The following is a 17,487-nucleotide window of genomic DNA, read 5'->3' on the forward strand; positions in this document are numbered from 1 at the left end:
GTGTTGTACATTTGTGGGTAGTGGGTTTTGGGGGAGGGGGTTGGGAGCTCAGCACCCGTGGTAAGGGAGCTATGCATGTGGGAGCTTTTTCTGAAGTCCACCGCACTGACCTAGGGTGCCCAGTTGGTGTCCTAGCATATCAGGGGGGCGAGTGTACTACGAATCATGGCCCCTCCCACGACCAAATGGCTCGGATTAGGACGTTTTTGAGCTGGGCGTTTTTAGTTTCCATTATCGCTAAAAAAAACAAACGCCCAGCTCAAAAACGTCCATTTTTTCGAAAATTCGGTTCGGCCCGCCCCTTCACGGACCCGTTCTCGGAGATAAACGCCCATGGAGATAGGCGTTTCCGTTCGATTATGCCCCTCCACGTGTACAAATGCTAAGTCACAAACAGAAAGTGTCCAAATTCTTAAAAACAGTTACTGTGTGTACGGTGCATTGATCATCTCTGCTCCAAAGAACAAAGTATGTGTGTGCTGCATGGATACCTATCCTATATACATGTAACTTGCTCCTGTTAATCTAAGGACTCCTGACCCAGACATTGTGCCAAAACATAGCCATGTTTATTAATCAAGGCTTTGTTCTGTGCTCTTGACCATCTCTGCTCCTTGGTCTTCCTATTTTCATGCTCTTGCATAGCCTTGCCTCCTTGCCCTATGCATTTATTGACAATAGGGCTTTTAAAATAACTGCCTTGACCTATTTGGGAATGGTTATGCCAGTAATATTATTTTGGAGAGAAATTGAGAGATATGAAATGATGCAAAACTTCAATATACAACCCCACCTGCCCCACTGAAAATCAGTGATTCTCCCATATGGCACTCTGTACTAATATATGTGTCAGACTGGATTCCTACTAGGCCTTGTAAACATTTTCTCAACCACTACTTTTTCTCATAATATGTTGCTGTTTTCTGACACTTTCCTGCCTCTCTCCAGTTTTTTCTCAGTCTCCACTCCCCCTGATTTAGGAGAGCTGCTAATCCCAACTTACTATGCTCTGTGATATAGAAACAGAATAAGGCAGAAGCCCAGACTGCAAGGCCTATCTATTTTCCTTTCCTGTTGTAATCCCAAGGAGGTTTTATTAACAGAAGATGGCGTGATGTCACAAAACTGAAGCCTGTCCACCCAAGCAGGTTGTCATTCTCCAGAGAACTGAAAAACAGCCAAACACAATCCAAAGGGTTGTGTGGAATGAATGTAAAGAAATGAGGAAAGTGGGAAATACCCTCAGAAACCAAGGCTTCTGCCAAGGTCTAATCAACAGGACACTATTATCTATAAAAGACTTTGTGCCCGTGATCAAGTTTCTTTCATGGGGTAAATATTCCCTACTCCACTCATCCAAAAATGCCCATATAGGAGCATCATGCAAAATTGCCCATAATAGAGCACAAATATTAAAGATAACTGAGTAACAGTTTCACCCATAACAGGACTTCATCAGGAACCACTCAGTTGGATCATACTGACAGGGGTATCGGTCTCAAGCTGACTAAACTTCTCTGTTATGGGTGAAACAAATCGGGCCCCGTTGAAAAACAACAGTTGAATTGAAAAACAACAGTTGAATTGTGGGGTTGTCAAGCCAGCATTTATTAAGCTAAGTTGATGCATGCCATGCTGTAGCTTGAACAATTTTTGTTACTCAGTTATCTTTAATATTTGTGCTCTATTATGGGCTTTTTTGTATAAAAAATTGTGGTCCATTATGGGCAATTTTGCATGATGCTCCTATATGGGCATTTTTTAATGAGTGGAGTAGGGAATATTTACCCCATGAAAGAAACTTGATCACGAGCACAAAGTCTTTTATAGATAATAGTGTCTTGTTGATTAGACCTTGGCAGAAGCCTTGGTTTCTGAGGGTATTTCCCACTTTCCTCATTTCTTTACATTCATTCCACACAACCCTTTGGATTGTGTTTGGCTGTTTTTCAGTTCTCTGGAGTATTAGATTTCCTGTTTAGGATTAACAGCCCATACTGTTTTTTTCATCATAAGGTTGTCATTCTCCCCAGGGCAGCTGCCACCATCTTGGTACACTCAAACCAATGTAACAGATAGGGTGGCCAACTCCGCCTACTGGCTTCAGGCCAGATAATGGGCCAAACACACTCCTGCTGTCTCCTGTTAATCAAACTTCCTTGTGTAATCCAGCAAAATCTGCAGCCCTGATGTCTACATTATGTCCAGGTTTACCTTTACTTCTCGACAACTAATGATCTGTTGTGCTCTTAAATTCTCAGGCTGTTTTTGCCTGAATTGTTTCTGTTAGGAGGCTGTTATATGCATCCACCAACCTTCCTGTGTGTTAATATTTTCTTATCTTAGTCCACAGTCAACCCTCTTCAAGCCACACAGCATGACCCTTTGAAATATGTTTGCATCTTTCATGCAGTATTTATACCTTGATATGGTGAAAGTGGGCAGACGAGCTTGCTAAGGTTAGGAAGTTCTTTCTGTTTCTTGGCAAACTGGAAATAATATGGTGGCCTGTCTTTTCCAGATCATGAAATCTTGATCATCTTCTGTCAAAAGGGGTCACTTTTACATAAATCACCCACAGACCGATGCTCTAAACCAAACAAGGGCGCTAGAGGCAATTAGCGCCAGACTAGCGCCAGCATTAGTGAGCACAGAATGCTCAGAGGGCTGTAGCATGGGAGACGTGTGTGTCAAAGATTAGCGCAAATAGCATGTTAATGTAGTCAAACGGATGTTAATGAGGTCATTTCTTATTCCTTCCCAATGCTCAGAGAACAGCACAGAAAACAAAGTCACCCTTACTGCTGAAAAAATAATGCCAGCACGGAGCAGGCGTTAGGGTGTTTGAAGAGAGGATTTCAAAAGATTCTTTCTTTAAAATCTGCCAGTTTTTTCTTTAATTTCAAGGCAGAAGGAAGCCCGTGCAACCCCTAAACGCTAGTAGTGAGAAACAAATGTGTGCGAGTCCGAGCAAACCCAAAAGTGAAAGCACATATTGGTGCCTGTTTCCTGCATTTAAATATAAGCCTTCCATTTAAAAAAAAAAAAAGAGAAAAGCTTATATTTAAAGGCACAGAAAGCAGACACCAGTGTGTGCTTCACATCTGGGTTTTCCTGGCACATACACACAGGAGCTGGGCCTAATGCAAAACTCTTTTCTGCGCATTCACCAAGCACATCACCCCTACTTGCTTTTGCTTTAACAGCACACATATAATTTGCATACCATTTTTTTTGTTTTTTTGTTACATTTGTACCCCACGCTTTCCCACTCATAGCAGGCTCAATGCGGCTTACATGGGGCAATGGAGGGTTAAGTGACTTGCCCAGAGTCATTTCCTTTGAGCATTGGAGAACTAATTTTCTGCGCTGTTCTGGCAGTATGGTTTTTGCATGGTTGGCTTACGCGGGAGTTCTGAGCATCGCCTGCTAGTCTCTATAGTTCAGTACAGTAGGACTAAATCAGCTTACTTTCTAGCAAATATGTTTACATTTATTAGTCAACTTTCCTAAAATAAGCCAGAAAAAGTTGCCACAGGCCATTACAATGTGCTTATTTTTTTGAGACTCCTCTTTCTGGAATTATTAATTAGTAGAGTCATGTTTTCTTGTCTTCTTCCAGGTGTCTGCAGCAAGAGAGGAAGTGCCTGGGCGTCGGGGTTTCCCTGGTTATATGTACACTGACCTTGCCACCATCTATGAACGTGCTGGGCGTGTGGAGGGGAGAAATGGGTCAATCACACAGATCCCAATCTTGACTATGCCCAATGATGGTAAGCCTAGGCACAGCCTGTTAGCAATAATACCAGTGGTTTCCAGCCTTTCAGGATATACTTGAAAGTAGGGCCAGCTGAAGGGTATCTAATGCGCTAGGTTAGTGGTTCACAAACCTTGTCCTGGATGCACCCCAGACAGTCAGGTTTTCAGGATATCCACAATGAATATTCATGAGATAGATTTGCATATATACTGAAGTTTGCACTGTTTAATTTTCTTGTCAGGCTGTCCACCAATGACAAGGAACAATGACAAAATGGAAATATATATATTATTTATTATAGATATAAGAAATAATGGCAAGGCAAGCAAAGTACAAAAATAAGATCTTGTGCACACTACAAAAATATACTGATTATTACCCCAATAGATATATGAATATATGTATGTAAATAAGTAACTACATAACATATAATATATCCTGAGAAGAGATTACCAACTTAGCAGAAAAGTTAGGCTAATGACCACAGGTCCTGAGACAACCAATCCTTCACCGGCACAAACCAAAACTAACTAAACCTGAGAGTAGGAGGAAAATTCCTGTTTTCACCCTCGCTGTCCGTTGCTTCACTTGCCACACGGCCAAGACCTACCTTTTACCCGCTGCGGTAAAAGGGGGCCTCGTTGCACGTCAAAAACACGTGCCAATGCCAGCACAGGCCCCCTTTTGCCACTGCTTAGTAAAAGGGACCCTTAGTTGCTATACAAAACTGCCTTTCATTGTCTTCTTCCTCCACAAAGATACAGTGAAACCTCGGTTTTCGTTGACTTCGGATTTCGTCGGTTTCGGTTAGCGTCGATTTCTTTCACGAAATTTTCGTCTTGGTTTTTGTCGATTGCCTCGGATTTCATCGGCGTGCCCACGCAGCTAATCTTGCGTTCTCACGTGTCGTTCTTCTGGGGCGTTGTTTCCGGTTGTGGGATCACACTGCTGCTGATTTATGACTAAAATTTCATCATTTTGCCACACTACTGCTGCTGGTTGAGTGCCTGTATAAAAGTCCCTGCTGGTTTTTGACCACATTTTCGTCGTTTTGCCACACTACTGCTGCTGACCCCCCCCCCCCCCCCAGAAGCTGGTCCTAGTGCCAAAAGAACAAGAAAGGAAGTGACCCCCCCAGATAGTGTCCTTATGGAGGGGGATTCCCCTTCCAAACAATAATCTCTGCTCCTCTCTCTCCATCTTCCATACACCTAGAAGAGTCTTCAGGAAGGTAAATGCCATGTTAAATGTTCATTTATTCTATACATTAGTCTTTTTTATTCATTTAAAAGAAAAATTGCTTGTTGCCTCGGTTTTCGTCGGTTTCGGTTTTCGTCTATGGTTTTCAGACGAATTATCGACGAAAACCAAGGTTTCACTGTATTGTTCTAGCATCTTGGGTTAATGGCTCCAATTCAGGCACCAAACTGCACTGGTGAGGACCAACTGTACTGGCACAGCCACGGCGACTTCCGTATCAGTGGCATCCAGCTGACTCACAGCTGCCAACCCTAAACCAGGTCTGAGAGGAATCTTGCACTGCTTGGAAGCTTAGTGAAATGTCACTAACAGGGCAAAGCCTCCTTCTCCCATGACTTTACAGAAGCAATGGGCACGAGACTGCAAAACTCTCTATGAATGTGTACAGCAGTTGGGTAAGAACAAACTTTGCCCTTTCGCTTGCCCATTCTCATAGGTTCATGGAGCTTGCACCTCACCATCCTGAATTTCTGATGCCATATTGATTATCCTCTTGTTTTTGGATTTTTGTTTTCTTGACTAGAGGAGTGTGGTAGCCATGTTAGTCCACTCTTAAGGTTATCAATAGAAGTGAAACAAAATAAAACATGGAAAAGAAAATAAGATGATACCTTTTTTATTGGACATAACTTAATACATTTCTTGATTAGCTTTCGAAGGTTGACCTTCTTTGTCAGATTGGAAATAAGCAAATGTGCTAGCTGACAGTGTATATAAGTGAAAACATTCAAGCATTACTATGACAGTCTGACAGGGTGGGAGGATGGGGGTGGGTCGGAGGTATGCATGGGGACATCAAAGCATATCATTGATATTCTAACAGGATGGGTGTGGATAGGTGAGGGGTGGGGTGATCAACAGAGACATACAGCTTTATGGTTTATAATGGGCTAGGAACCCCAGATCCTTGTTAAGTCCTTTCTGTTGGGTGTTAAAATATTCAATCATTCTGACTTCAAAGGTCTTACATTCTTGTATGGTTTTAAAGTTACCTTTCAGTATTCTCACTGTGAAATCACTGGTACAGTGTCCTGGTTCTGTGAAGTGCTGTCCCACCTGGGTGGGGGCCCTACTGGCTGCATTGTTCATGTGATGTCTATGTAAATTGAATCTTTTCTTAAGCATCAGGCCTGTTTCTCCAATATAGCATCCTTCGTTACATTTTTTACACTGAATGATATATACCACATTGGAAGATGAGCAAGTGAAAGATCCCTTTATGTTGAACTAGTAAAAAAGGCCCGTTTCTGACACAAATGAAACGGGCGCTAGCAAGGTTTTCCTCGGAGTGTGTATGTTTGAGCGAGTGTATGTGAGAGTGACTGTGTGTGAGAGAGAGAGTGAATGTGCGAGGGTTTGTGTGTGAGAGAGAGTGAGTGAGTCTGGGTGCGAGTATGTCTGTGAGAGAGAGAGTGTGTGTGTAAGAATGAGAGTGTGTGCAAGTGCGTAGTGAGAGTGTGTTTCACACAGATACAGTGTGTGTGAGAGAGAGAGTAGACACAGACTCTCTGTGAGACTGAGTGTATGAGACCAAGAGAGTGTGTGTGAGTGACTGTGTGACACATAGAGAGTGAATGTGATACAGTGTGAGACATAGAGTGTGTGAGACACAGTGTGTGAGAGTGAGAGAGAGAAAGACATTGACTGTGAGAGAGAGAGTGTGTGTGTGACAGAGATACCCCCCTCCCTCTCTCTGGTGTCAGCCCCCCCCCCCCCCCCCCTCTCTCTCTGGTGTCTGAGCGTTACTGTGCAGTACGCTGAGCTCTGGCTGTGCTTCAAGGAACTGACCAATCCTATTTAATAGAATGCACCTCCAACATTCTGAAGCCGAGAAACCTCGTGTGGTTGGTCACTTCTGCTTGTGACAAACCAGGAAGTACGTGATGTCAATTCAGGAGATGGATACAGAGAGCAGGAATGCCTCAGCCATGCAGTCAGCTTCAGAATGTTGGCGGTGCGTTTTATTATATAGGATATCTTTCCTTTGTGGATAACTGTGGGGTCCTGTGAAATATTTGGCATAGTTTGCAACTGGATAAATTACAGGGACGTGTGCCCTTCTGCTCCTTTTCAGTCTGTGATGGAAGTTTACTTCTGATTAGCTTGTGTTTTAAATTGGGTGGCTGTCGGAAGGCCAGTACTGGTGGGGATGGGAATATCTCTTTCAGTAATTCATCCTCCTGGAGTATAGGTTGTAGACCTCTTATGATTTTCCTCAGTTTTTCCAGCTCTGGATTGTATGTCACTACAAGGGGGATTCTGTCTGTGGGTTTTTTCTCCTTGTACTGTAGCAGATTCTCCCTGGGTGTTTTGAGGGAGGAGACAATATTCTTGGAGATTATTTTGGGGTTGTAGCCTTTCTGTTTGAAGGATGCAGTCAGGCTTTTAAGGTGTCTGTTTCTGTCCCCTGGGTCAGAGCAGATACGGTGGTATCTTGTGGCTTGGCTGTAAATGATGGATCTTTTTGTATGTGAAGCATTTTTTCACCAGTTGCATCAGAGCTTTTAAATATCTACCTGTTTAATTGTAATAATAGAGTCATGTCGAGCACATTTATTTTACAAGCAGCATATCATTGGAATTTTTATTGCATACATCAAGATGCCCATAAAATTTTCCAACACCAACAGGACTATTAAGTGTAACTGCAATAAACTGATCAGAGCTATGTCCTAATGATGTCAGAACTGCCTTTCTCTTGCCAGGTATTTGTGACCTGGATTGGCCACTGTTGGAAACAGGATGCTGGGCTTGATGGACCTTTGGTCTTTCCCAGTGTGGCAATACTTATGTACTTATGCACATGGATCACAGCTGCTTGCAGATACTGCTGTTTTAGTTTACCATATTGCTGCCTGTGTTACTCCTTTCTGGGTCTGTTCATGTCATATAGGGGCCCTTTTACAAAGCAGCGATAGGGCTATCACATATGTAGCGTGTGCCAAATTAACAGTCCCGCCCAGTTAGCACGCCCACCCTGTGGTAATTTCGAAGTTGGTATGTGCTGTTTCCGGCAGTAGAAAATATTTTTCTATTTTCTACCGCACGGGGCATTCCCGGTGGTAATTGGGCTCAGGCAGTAAATAGCCGCTTGCTACTTTTAATTTTAGCACACGGCCATTTACTGCCCCGTTTTAAAAAAAAGCCTTTTTTTCCCAGCCACGGTTAAAAATGGCCCAGCTGCCAAAAACACGTGCCCACACTACCGCAGGTCACTTTGTACCGCAACTTAGTAAAGGGAAAGGGAACTTGATATACTGCCTTTCTGTGGTATTTTGCAACTACATTCAAGGTGGTTTACATATATACAAGGTACTTATTTTGTACCTGGGGCAATGGAGGGTTAAGTGACTTGCCCACAGTCAGAAGGAGCTGCAGTGGGAATTGATCCCAGTTCCCCAGGATCAAAGTCTGCTGCACTGACCACTAGGCTACTCCCCATAATGCCCAGATTAGTACTATATATCTTTACCATTGATGGCTTAGCCCCAGATAGAAATCTTGAGGCAGTGGCGTAGCAAGGGTGGGGCGGTGGGGGTGGTCCACCCTGGGTGTCAACGGGTGTGGGGGGGGGTGCTCCGTCCATCCCCCCCCTGGCGTGGCACGGCACCCTCCCTGGCGTGGACCCCCCGGCGCAGCGCCTCTCACTCCCCCCCCATCCGACAGTCCCCACCTGCCTATCAGCTGAGCTCCGTGCACCTGACACCTCAAATCTGCAGCGCTGCTGACTGTAAAAGAAGAAAATTATCTCATCGTTGGCCCTTCCCTCACTGTGTCCTGCCCTCGAGGAAATAGGAAGTTACATCAGAGGGCGGGACACAGTGTGAGGGAAGGGCCAACGATGAGACAATTTTCTTCTTTTATAGTCAGCAGGGCTGCAGATTCGAGGTGCTGGGTGCATGGAGCTCAGCTGATAGGCAGGTGGGGACTGTCGGGGGGGGGGAGTGAGAGGCGCTGCGCCGGGGGGTCCACGCCGGGGGGGGTGCCGTGCCATGCTGGGGGGAGGGGGTGCCGTGCCATGCCAGGGGGGGGGGTGCCGTGTTGCACTGCAACAGGGGGGGGGCGCACGCAGCGGCGATCCGCCCCGGGTGTCAGCCAACCACGGAACGCCACTGTCTTGAGGCCCAGATACTCATCTTCTCACCAGCAATAAGGGATAGGTTGGGCTTTGAGGGGGATTCCACTGGTATATCACCATTGAGTCCAGCTGGTTACTGCAGCAAGATGCCAAGAAAATAACTAAACTTAGCTCTGCATGACCGCAAGTGATATTACTGTGGTATCTATCTGGTTCCAGCTCCTCTGCCTGAATCTTTTAATCTCTTGAACACAATATTATGTGCCACGGTGGTTGAGATATAATGGGAAACTCATCTCAGTGTTCCGATTTTCATGTACTGCTATTTTATTTGTAAAAAAATACTATTTTTTTCTAGATATCACTCACCCTATCCCTGATTTAACTGGATTCATCACTGAAGGGCAGATCTATGTTGATAGACAGCTTCACAACAGGCAGGTCTGTATTGATCTCAATGTTTCACTCTTTCACTTATCACAGTATTTTTCTATTTATCCACTTTCCAACCTTTATTCAAAGAGTAAATTTGAGTGTGATCTCAGCCACAGGAACACACTTGGCATCTTAAAAGAAGAGATTGCATAGGGCGTCTAGGTGGATAATAGGATATCCAAACTGTGAGGTTCACAATTTCCCATGTATTTTACAAAAAGGTCTGCTGAATGTGGGGCCTTTTGTAAAATACCTGTAGAATACAGGTAGGTTGCAGCACATCCAGTGGAAACAGCCATTTTACAAAGAAACACATTCAAATAGTGTCATCACTCAAGGTTTTATTTATTTATATTTTTTTTATTAGGATTTTTTTTTTCCTTTTTGAAGGGATTCACTCAAGCTGGTGTACAGCAAGTATAAGTCAAACATAAGCAAAGACAATTGTAGCAGTAAAAATATTCAAATAACAATACAAGGTATGGCATAGTATACTACTTACAATGTCAACACAATACACAATAAAACATTTTAATAGACAGCATAGGGTACAAGCAAAATGGATATGTAAGTGCTGATTTTACAGCCTACTTGTGTAAATGTTTCCACTTACATGTGTAGGTGCCGGATTTTACATACCTGGATGCCCAGGAAAGGTCAATTATGGAGCCAAACCAAATAACTCTTTGTTGCACATTTTGAGGGGGGTTTAAACACCAGAGAGGTAAACACATTGCCACTACTACTGCTTATCATTTCTATAGTGCTACCAGACATACAAAGCACTAGACTCAAATACATAAGGGACGGTTCCTGTGCAACAGAGCTTACAATCTATTCAAGACAGACAAACAGGACAAGTAAGGATTAAGGAGTTACATTTATTATGGGAATGATTAAACAACATGGGCACTGAACAAGTGAATAAGGGGTTAAAAGTTAACAGCAGCTTCAATCACTAGTTCAGACCCCAGGTGCAGATGAGTATTTAGCTGGCATTCCTCAGAGCAGGTGTAAACACCAGTGTCCAGTAAAATATGTGTGTATTATAGGGAAGGGTAGGCAGAAATTTTAAATTTTGTGTTCTTTTCCATGTTGTTTAGGGGAACTTCCATTTTGTTCAGGGGTTCCTCTCTTTTGTTATCACAGGAAACAACACAAAATAAAAATGTTTCTGGCCCCCCTGTCCCCCTAGCCTCCCTTCTCACCCCCTCCATGTGGCCACCTCTTCTGAGCTCTCTCCCTGTGAGATCCCCCCCCCCCCCCCACTCTCCTTTGGCCTCCCAGGCCTATCTCAATTCCTGGTGGTCCAGCAGGCCAATATGATGGCCATGATCTTTCATCCTAGCCCCGACTCCTATATTGCAGGATCTTCACTGGCTACCCATTATTTAGCATATTAAGTTTAAGGTTTTGACTTTAGTTTTTAAGGTTCTTAACAATGATGCACCTTTAAATATTGCATCGTCTGAAAATTGACCGTCCTACAAGTACATTGCGATCTGAAGGGAAATGTCTCTTGGACTTTCCTTATTTTTACCTGATGTTTTGCTTTGGATGTCCAATTTTATGGAATAATCAATTTTTTATGTTAATTTTCATTGCTATTTTAAGTTATTAATGATGGATGTTGTTTGTTTTAGTACGTTTTGATTTTTATGAACGTTTGTTGTAACCCACTTAGATTTTTATAGATAACATGAACAAACTTTGACAGTTTGCTTCTCTGAAGGAACTTTAATTTAATAGGAGCCTCCACTGGCCTCAGTCTCCACTTTTTCTCAGTCTCTTAGAGAACAGTGCACCTATATTTAGGTGTCTAGAAGACACCTATGTGATACTTATTCTATAAAGGAAAGGAGGTGCCTTTATAGAATACTAATGTAACAGGTGAAATATATGCTTGTAATTTAGGTATGAGTCTTACACCAGCCATACAACTGACATAAATGTTTATCCTTAGATTTCTGAAATACACATGTAACTTCTAGTGTTCTAGAAGTTATGCACATGTGAATTCCACCCACACTCCACCTAGATTCTGTCTGTGTGTACGCCTACCTGTAAAACATGTGCTATATAACATATGCCTATATTTACAGAATCACTCACTTATATGCCCAACTTCTTTGTATATAGTTCTACAGTTTTATTCATTAGCAGTCAGTAAGATCAGAAAAAAGTTTTTGGTGTGTTTTTGGATCATCAGAATCCCGTGCACATATCCATTTGGCTAGACACTTTGAGACAAGCATTCAATAGGAGAGGCACGTACTCATCATCAATCCCTTTTTACAAATTTAACTTTTAGTCCATCTTTTATTCTTAATATCATATAGTTTTAAATTATCAATAGAAACATTAAAAAAAATTTTTGCACTTATTTTATAAAGAGGGTACTTAGCTTTCTAGCTTATTTAGTTCAGGTTTTCCATTTCAGTCTAGGCACCCAAGTAATATTGGAGACCAATTGTCACCGACACGAATATCCATTTTTCGCTCATAGCTGTCTCAAGGTAGTCTCCTACAAAACCAAAAATATCCATAGTATTGATATTTACTTTCAATTAAGATATATTATAATCAGATAACGTTCTCATACTGACCAGATTTTTTCTTGTGACAGCTTCTAAGATGACCACCGCGTTTTTTAACTCTTCCTTATATACTATTATTAACATCATGTGATATAATGGGCTCAAATCAAAGGTCAAGAACTGCATAGGCTTTAGCCAATAGATAAACTCTGTTAAATTAAAGTCATCCATTCAATTTCACAATTCAATCCCTTAGGTTCAATGGTACTCAATGAAAATATCCAATATTGCTCCCATAGTTAAGAATTCTTTCCAAATTACCACCCTCCCACCCTTCTTTTATATAATCTATCACACACCATTTAAGATCAGATATCTGATGTTGGTTTTGTATCCAATGATATTTTCATTGAGTACCATTGAGAGTGAGGAGATTCAGTGTTGTGCTGAAGAGCAGTGAGCATTCTAGCTCGTTTGACAGGAGATTGTGAGGCTTATTTTCAAAGCACTTAGCCTCCCAAAGTTCCATAGAAACCTATGGAACTTAGCCTCCCAAAGTGCTTTGAAAATATGCCTCAGAGTCAGCGCCGATGTAGGAGATATGAGGGATGTGCACTGACGCTGAGTCTCGGCACCAACAACTGATATAGCAAGTTGTGGTAGCAGAGACTGAGGAGAGATCAACAGCTGTTGAACCGGCTGCTGATTCAGGAGATAAACTGCAGAATTCAGATTTTTAACAGCCAGGGGTTCATCGGAATGTTTTGTTTTGCTTGTAGCTTTTTTGCCAACACGTTTAGAAGACGTCTGATGAGGTAACTCGTCGGCAATGGCTCTCATTTTAAGATCTCTGATTTTACGTGTTTGAGGGAGCATGCTAGCACACTTGTCACAGCTGGAATCTAAGTGTGTCTTCCCTAAGCACCAAACACACTGATCATGAGGGTCTGAGTTAAACATTTCGTTATTACATTCGCTGCAGTGTTTGAAACCCTGTTTCTTTGCCGACATGACAGGGAATATAACAGCTGCTAAATTAAATTCCTTGAAGAAGAATGAACGTGAAATTGTGAAAAAAAAGAAAAAACTAAAAATTGAAAAACTAAATTACTTGCGAGAAAACTGCACTGTGAGGAGATATTGAGTCAACGGGTCTGACCGTTAGCGCGGAAAGAAATAAACTGAAAGGGAGCAGTTCTTACATGATAGTATATAGTGTTGACTAGAGTGGGAATCTGCACTCATGCGTATTGTGATATGGATATACAAACTTAATGCTTTGATATTGGTCCGGGTCAGTGACATCGCAGGAGAGTCACTTCACTTGTGTGGCTGCAAGATACTCTGTCCAGGGAGAACACTCTCTCTCGTTTGCTGCTGTGGGAGGGGGACGGTGATGGCAGTGGGGAGGAGCAGCAGTGGTGGTGGGGGTGGAGGCATCAGGGCCCCGAAGATTGTTTGCTCTGGGCCCAGTTTTGTCTCTTGGCATCCCTGGGTGCACCCAGGGCTTGTGTCCTCCTCTTGGACTGTGAAGCCCCCCTGACTCCACTCCTATTCTCTCTCTGAGATGTGGAATGCTTAGTAGCTTCACTCTGCTTCTTCGCTGAATGATCCTCTTCTATGATCCTACTTCCTCCTTACTCTGTTGGTGCACTATGCCATGAGATGTTAAGGGTTTAAGCCAACACTTCAGTTTCACTCTTACGCTTCTCTCTTAGGGAACAGGCCCTATCCATGCCCTTCCCTTCTCCTCCCCCTTAGGTTCTGGAGTAGAAGCCCAAGTTCCTCCCTAGGCCCCTGGGCAAGCAGCCTACTCCTTCACCTCCTACATATTTGGACTCCCTTTAGGGAAAGTACTCAATAGATATAGAATAAAATAAAACATAGAAAGGAAAATAAGATAATACGTTTTTTTATTGAACTAACTTAATACATTTTTTGATTAACTTTCGAAGGTAGCCCTTCTTTGTCAGATCAGAAATAAAATCTTTAGGGAAGGAAACCATCTGGCACCTCCCTGCCTTCACTTGTATACTTCCTTCCAATTCTGAAGTACACCTATTACCAGTGGCGTTCCTAGCCTCGATGACACCCGGGGCGGATCGCCGATGCGCCCCCCTCCCACAAAATGACCCCCCCGGGTGCACGCCGCTGTGGGGGGGGGGGGGGTGCCACGGTGTGCGCCTGTCGAAACTGTTCCGGGGCAGAGGGAGCTGCAGCGAACCAGCGAAGTTTGCGTAGCGAACTCGGAGCCGACAGGCGCGCGCCGCGGCACCCCCCAGCGGCGTGCACCTGGGGTGGACCGCCCCCACCGCCCCCCCTTTGGTACGCCACTGCCTATTACAGAGGTCTCAGTGATTAGCCCACACCCTCATTACCTTAGAATGGCACTACTCTGGAGCAATGACCCACAATGTTCTTCCTACATTATGGTATCCTGATACATTTGGATTATGAACTTCAGGGAGATGAGTAAGGTTGGGAGGAAAAGCAAAATATTGGTGTACACTGTTCTCCCATCCAGGCCAAAAAATGGCAAAAATCATAAAAAGCATTTTCTAAATACTGAAGGACATAGAATGAACTTAAGTAAAGTATTGCAAAACAAGAAGGAAGGACTACATTCCACAAAAGAACAACAGCAAACAAAGGGTGGAGTGGAGACACATAACCGATGTGCAGTTCAAAAGATATCCTTTACTAAACGGACCTGACATGATTGCCATATTTTGGCTACAGAGCCTGCATCAGGATTCTAAAACCAACATATAAAAAGGTCAATATATAAATGACACATAAATAGATAAACAGCTTAATTGTGAATGTAAATTAATATATATAACTTAGATATAAAAACATGCTAAATAACTGCAAGGATATACAATGCATTAAAAGAGAAGAACAGCTAAAGCCATATTTACAATTATAAGGAACCAGAAATCTCATAAAGTATAATATAAAGGAAAAGAACATACCAACTAGGGGTCACTTCATTTCATTCATGTAGCACTTACATTATTGTTCACTGTGTCATATTTTATACTGCCACAGATCTATCCACCAATCAATGTGCTTCCTTCCTTGTCCCGTCTGATGAAATCTGCCATTGGGGAGGGCATGACCAGGAAAGATCATGGAGATGTTTCTAATCAGCTTGTAAGTACGAGGAAATAAGTTGATTAATTATTTACTACAACATAGTTTATTTTGTAAAAAAAAAATAGTCCATTACTCTCCAAAAAATCTACAACAGACCTCTTACTATCATCCTTTAAATATCTCTTACGTCAAAGGTGTTTGATTTTGTAGGTGGAGTAGTATGTAATAAGTAATTTCATGTGCAGTGTACATGTCCAAAACATGCATAACAATCAGAATGTTTTTGCTATTGGAAAATTATCCTATCTAAGACAATTCATCAGCCCTGTGTCTATCAGAGGAAAGTTTACTGAATCAGGTCCTTATGACCCAACATTTCTGTGATCATCCAGCTTATAATCGAACGAGAAAAACGCCCAAGTTCCGACCTAAATCGGGAGATGGGCGTTTATCTCACAAAAACGATTAAAGCGGTATAATCGAAAGCCGATTTTGGACGTTTTCAACTGCACTCCGTCGCGGATGCGGACAAAGTTGATGGGGGCGTGTCAGAGGTGTGGCGAAGGCGGAACTGGGGCGTGGTTATCTGCCGAACAGAGATGGGCGCATTTCACAGATAATGGGACAAAAGTATGCGTTTTTAGCTAGAATTTAGGGCACTTTTCCTGGACCCTGTTTTTTCACGAATAAGGCCCCAAAAAGTGCCCTAAATGACCAGATGACCACTGGAGGGAATCGGGGATGACCTCCCCTGACTCCCCAGTGGTCATAAACCCCCTCCCACCACAAAAAATGATGTTTCACAACTTTTTATTTTGACCCTCAAATGTCATACCCACCTCCCTGGCAGCAGTATGCAGGTCCCTGGAGCAGTTGTTAGGGGGTGCAGTGGACTTCAGGCAGGTGGACCCAGGCCCATCCCCCCCCTACCTGTTACAATTGTGCTGCTTAATGCTTAGTCGTCCAACCCCCCCCCGAACCCACTGTACCCACATGTAGGTGCCCCCTTTCACTCCTTAGGGCTATAGTAATGGTGTAGACTTGTGGGCAGTGGGTTTTGAGGGGGATTTGGGGGGCTCTACACACAAGGGAAGGGTGCTATGCACCTGGGAGCTCTTTTACCTTTTGTTCTGTTTTTGTAAAAGTGCCCCCTAGGGTGCCTGGTTGGTGTCCTGGCATGTTAGGGGGACCAGTGCACTACGACTCCTGGCCCCTCCCACGAACAAATGCCTTGGATTTATTCGTTTTTGAGCTGGGCGATTTCATTGTCCATTATCGCTGAAAAGCAAAAACGCCCAGCTCACAACTTGGCGAATAAAACATGGACGTCTAATTGTTTCGAAAATACGCTTGGGTCCGCCCCTTCACGGACCCGTTCTCGGAGATAAACGCCCATGGAGATAGGCGTTTCTGTTCGATTATGCCCCTCCATATCTATTTTATACACATAGATTCATTCAAATTGTGCTGAGCAAAATCCTGGTATTGTTCCTTGCTCTGAACTAGCTCAGTGTAAGCAAAGATAGTGCGTTATTTTGATGTCAGCAATAGTGTTTCTTTAAAGTCTTTGGAAGGAAGAGAGAACTAATTACTTTCTTTTTCAAAGTACGCCTGCTACGCCATAGGAAAGGATGTCCAGGCTATGAAGGCTGTAGTTGGTGAAGAAGCCTTGTCCTCAGATGATCTCTTGTATCTGGAATTCCTGCAAAAGTTTGAGAGGCAGTTCATTGCTCAAGGTAAGCAATTTACTGGTGACTTGAACATACACGTCTTCACTTGTGACTCCTTAAAAACAACAAGTACAGAAAAAACTACTGACTAACAGAAAAGCCATCATTAAGTCTACAATGTTTCTGAAACCAGTGTTGTACTAGTTCCAGAGGATTCCATGATCACAGTTACACATAAACATAGTAGATGACAACAGAAAACGACCAATCGCCCCATCCAATCTACCCAGATATTCCTGTCTACACTGTAAGCATATATCCTAGCTGCCAGTGGCAGAAGCTTGAGCACTTGTGGGATATTTCTGCTTCTCTGACAGTTTTTATTGTCTTGGGTAAATGAAAATACAAGTTTCCATATGTAATCCAACACCCATCCTCCAAAGGCTTCCACCAAGATTTGTAATAAAATCCTGCCATGACTAGTAACGTCCCCTGTAGTCTTCCTGGACAGTTTCCAACCACTGCTAATCTTCTTGCACCAACCTACTTGGTTTAACTATGGTGTACTGGTTTCAGCCAGACTAATTCCTGGTCTGCTAGGTCTTGCTTCCTCCATCTGCCCTTGGCTTTTTCCTTGTGATTTTGCTG

At 43.1% G+C, this 17,487-nt stretch overlaps 1 protein-coding gene across 1 annotated transcript in view; it reads left to right on the plus strand.

The window, feature by feature from the left end:
• Positions 1–17,487, plus strand: part of ATP6V1B1 (ATPase H+ transporting V1 subunit B1) — a 177,121-nt gene that overhangs the window by 150,574 nt on the left and 9,060 nt on the right. Inside the window, 4 exon segments of the mRNA XM_030192550.1 lie at positions 3,623–3,773; positions 9,457–9,539; positions 15,122–15,226; positions 16,776–16,905. Coding sequence (XP_030048410.1) covers positions 3,623–3,773; positions 9,457–9,539; positions 15,122–15,226; positions 16,776–16,905 — 469 coding nt within the window.

Source organism: Microcaecilia unicolor, chromosome 2 (assembly GCF_901765095.1).
Source record: "Microcaecilia unicolor chromosome 2, aMicUni1.1, whole genome shotgun sequence".
Taxonomy (NCBI): domain Eukaryota; kingdom Metazoa; phylum Chordata; class Amphibia; order Gymnophiona; family Siphonopidae; genus Microcaecilia; species Microcaecilia unicolor.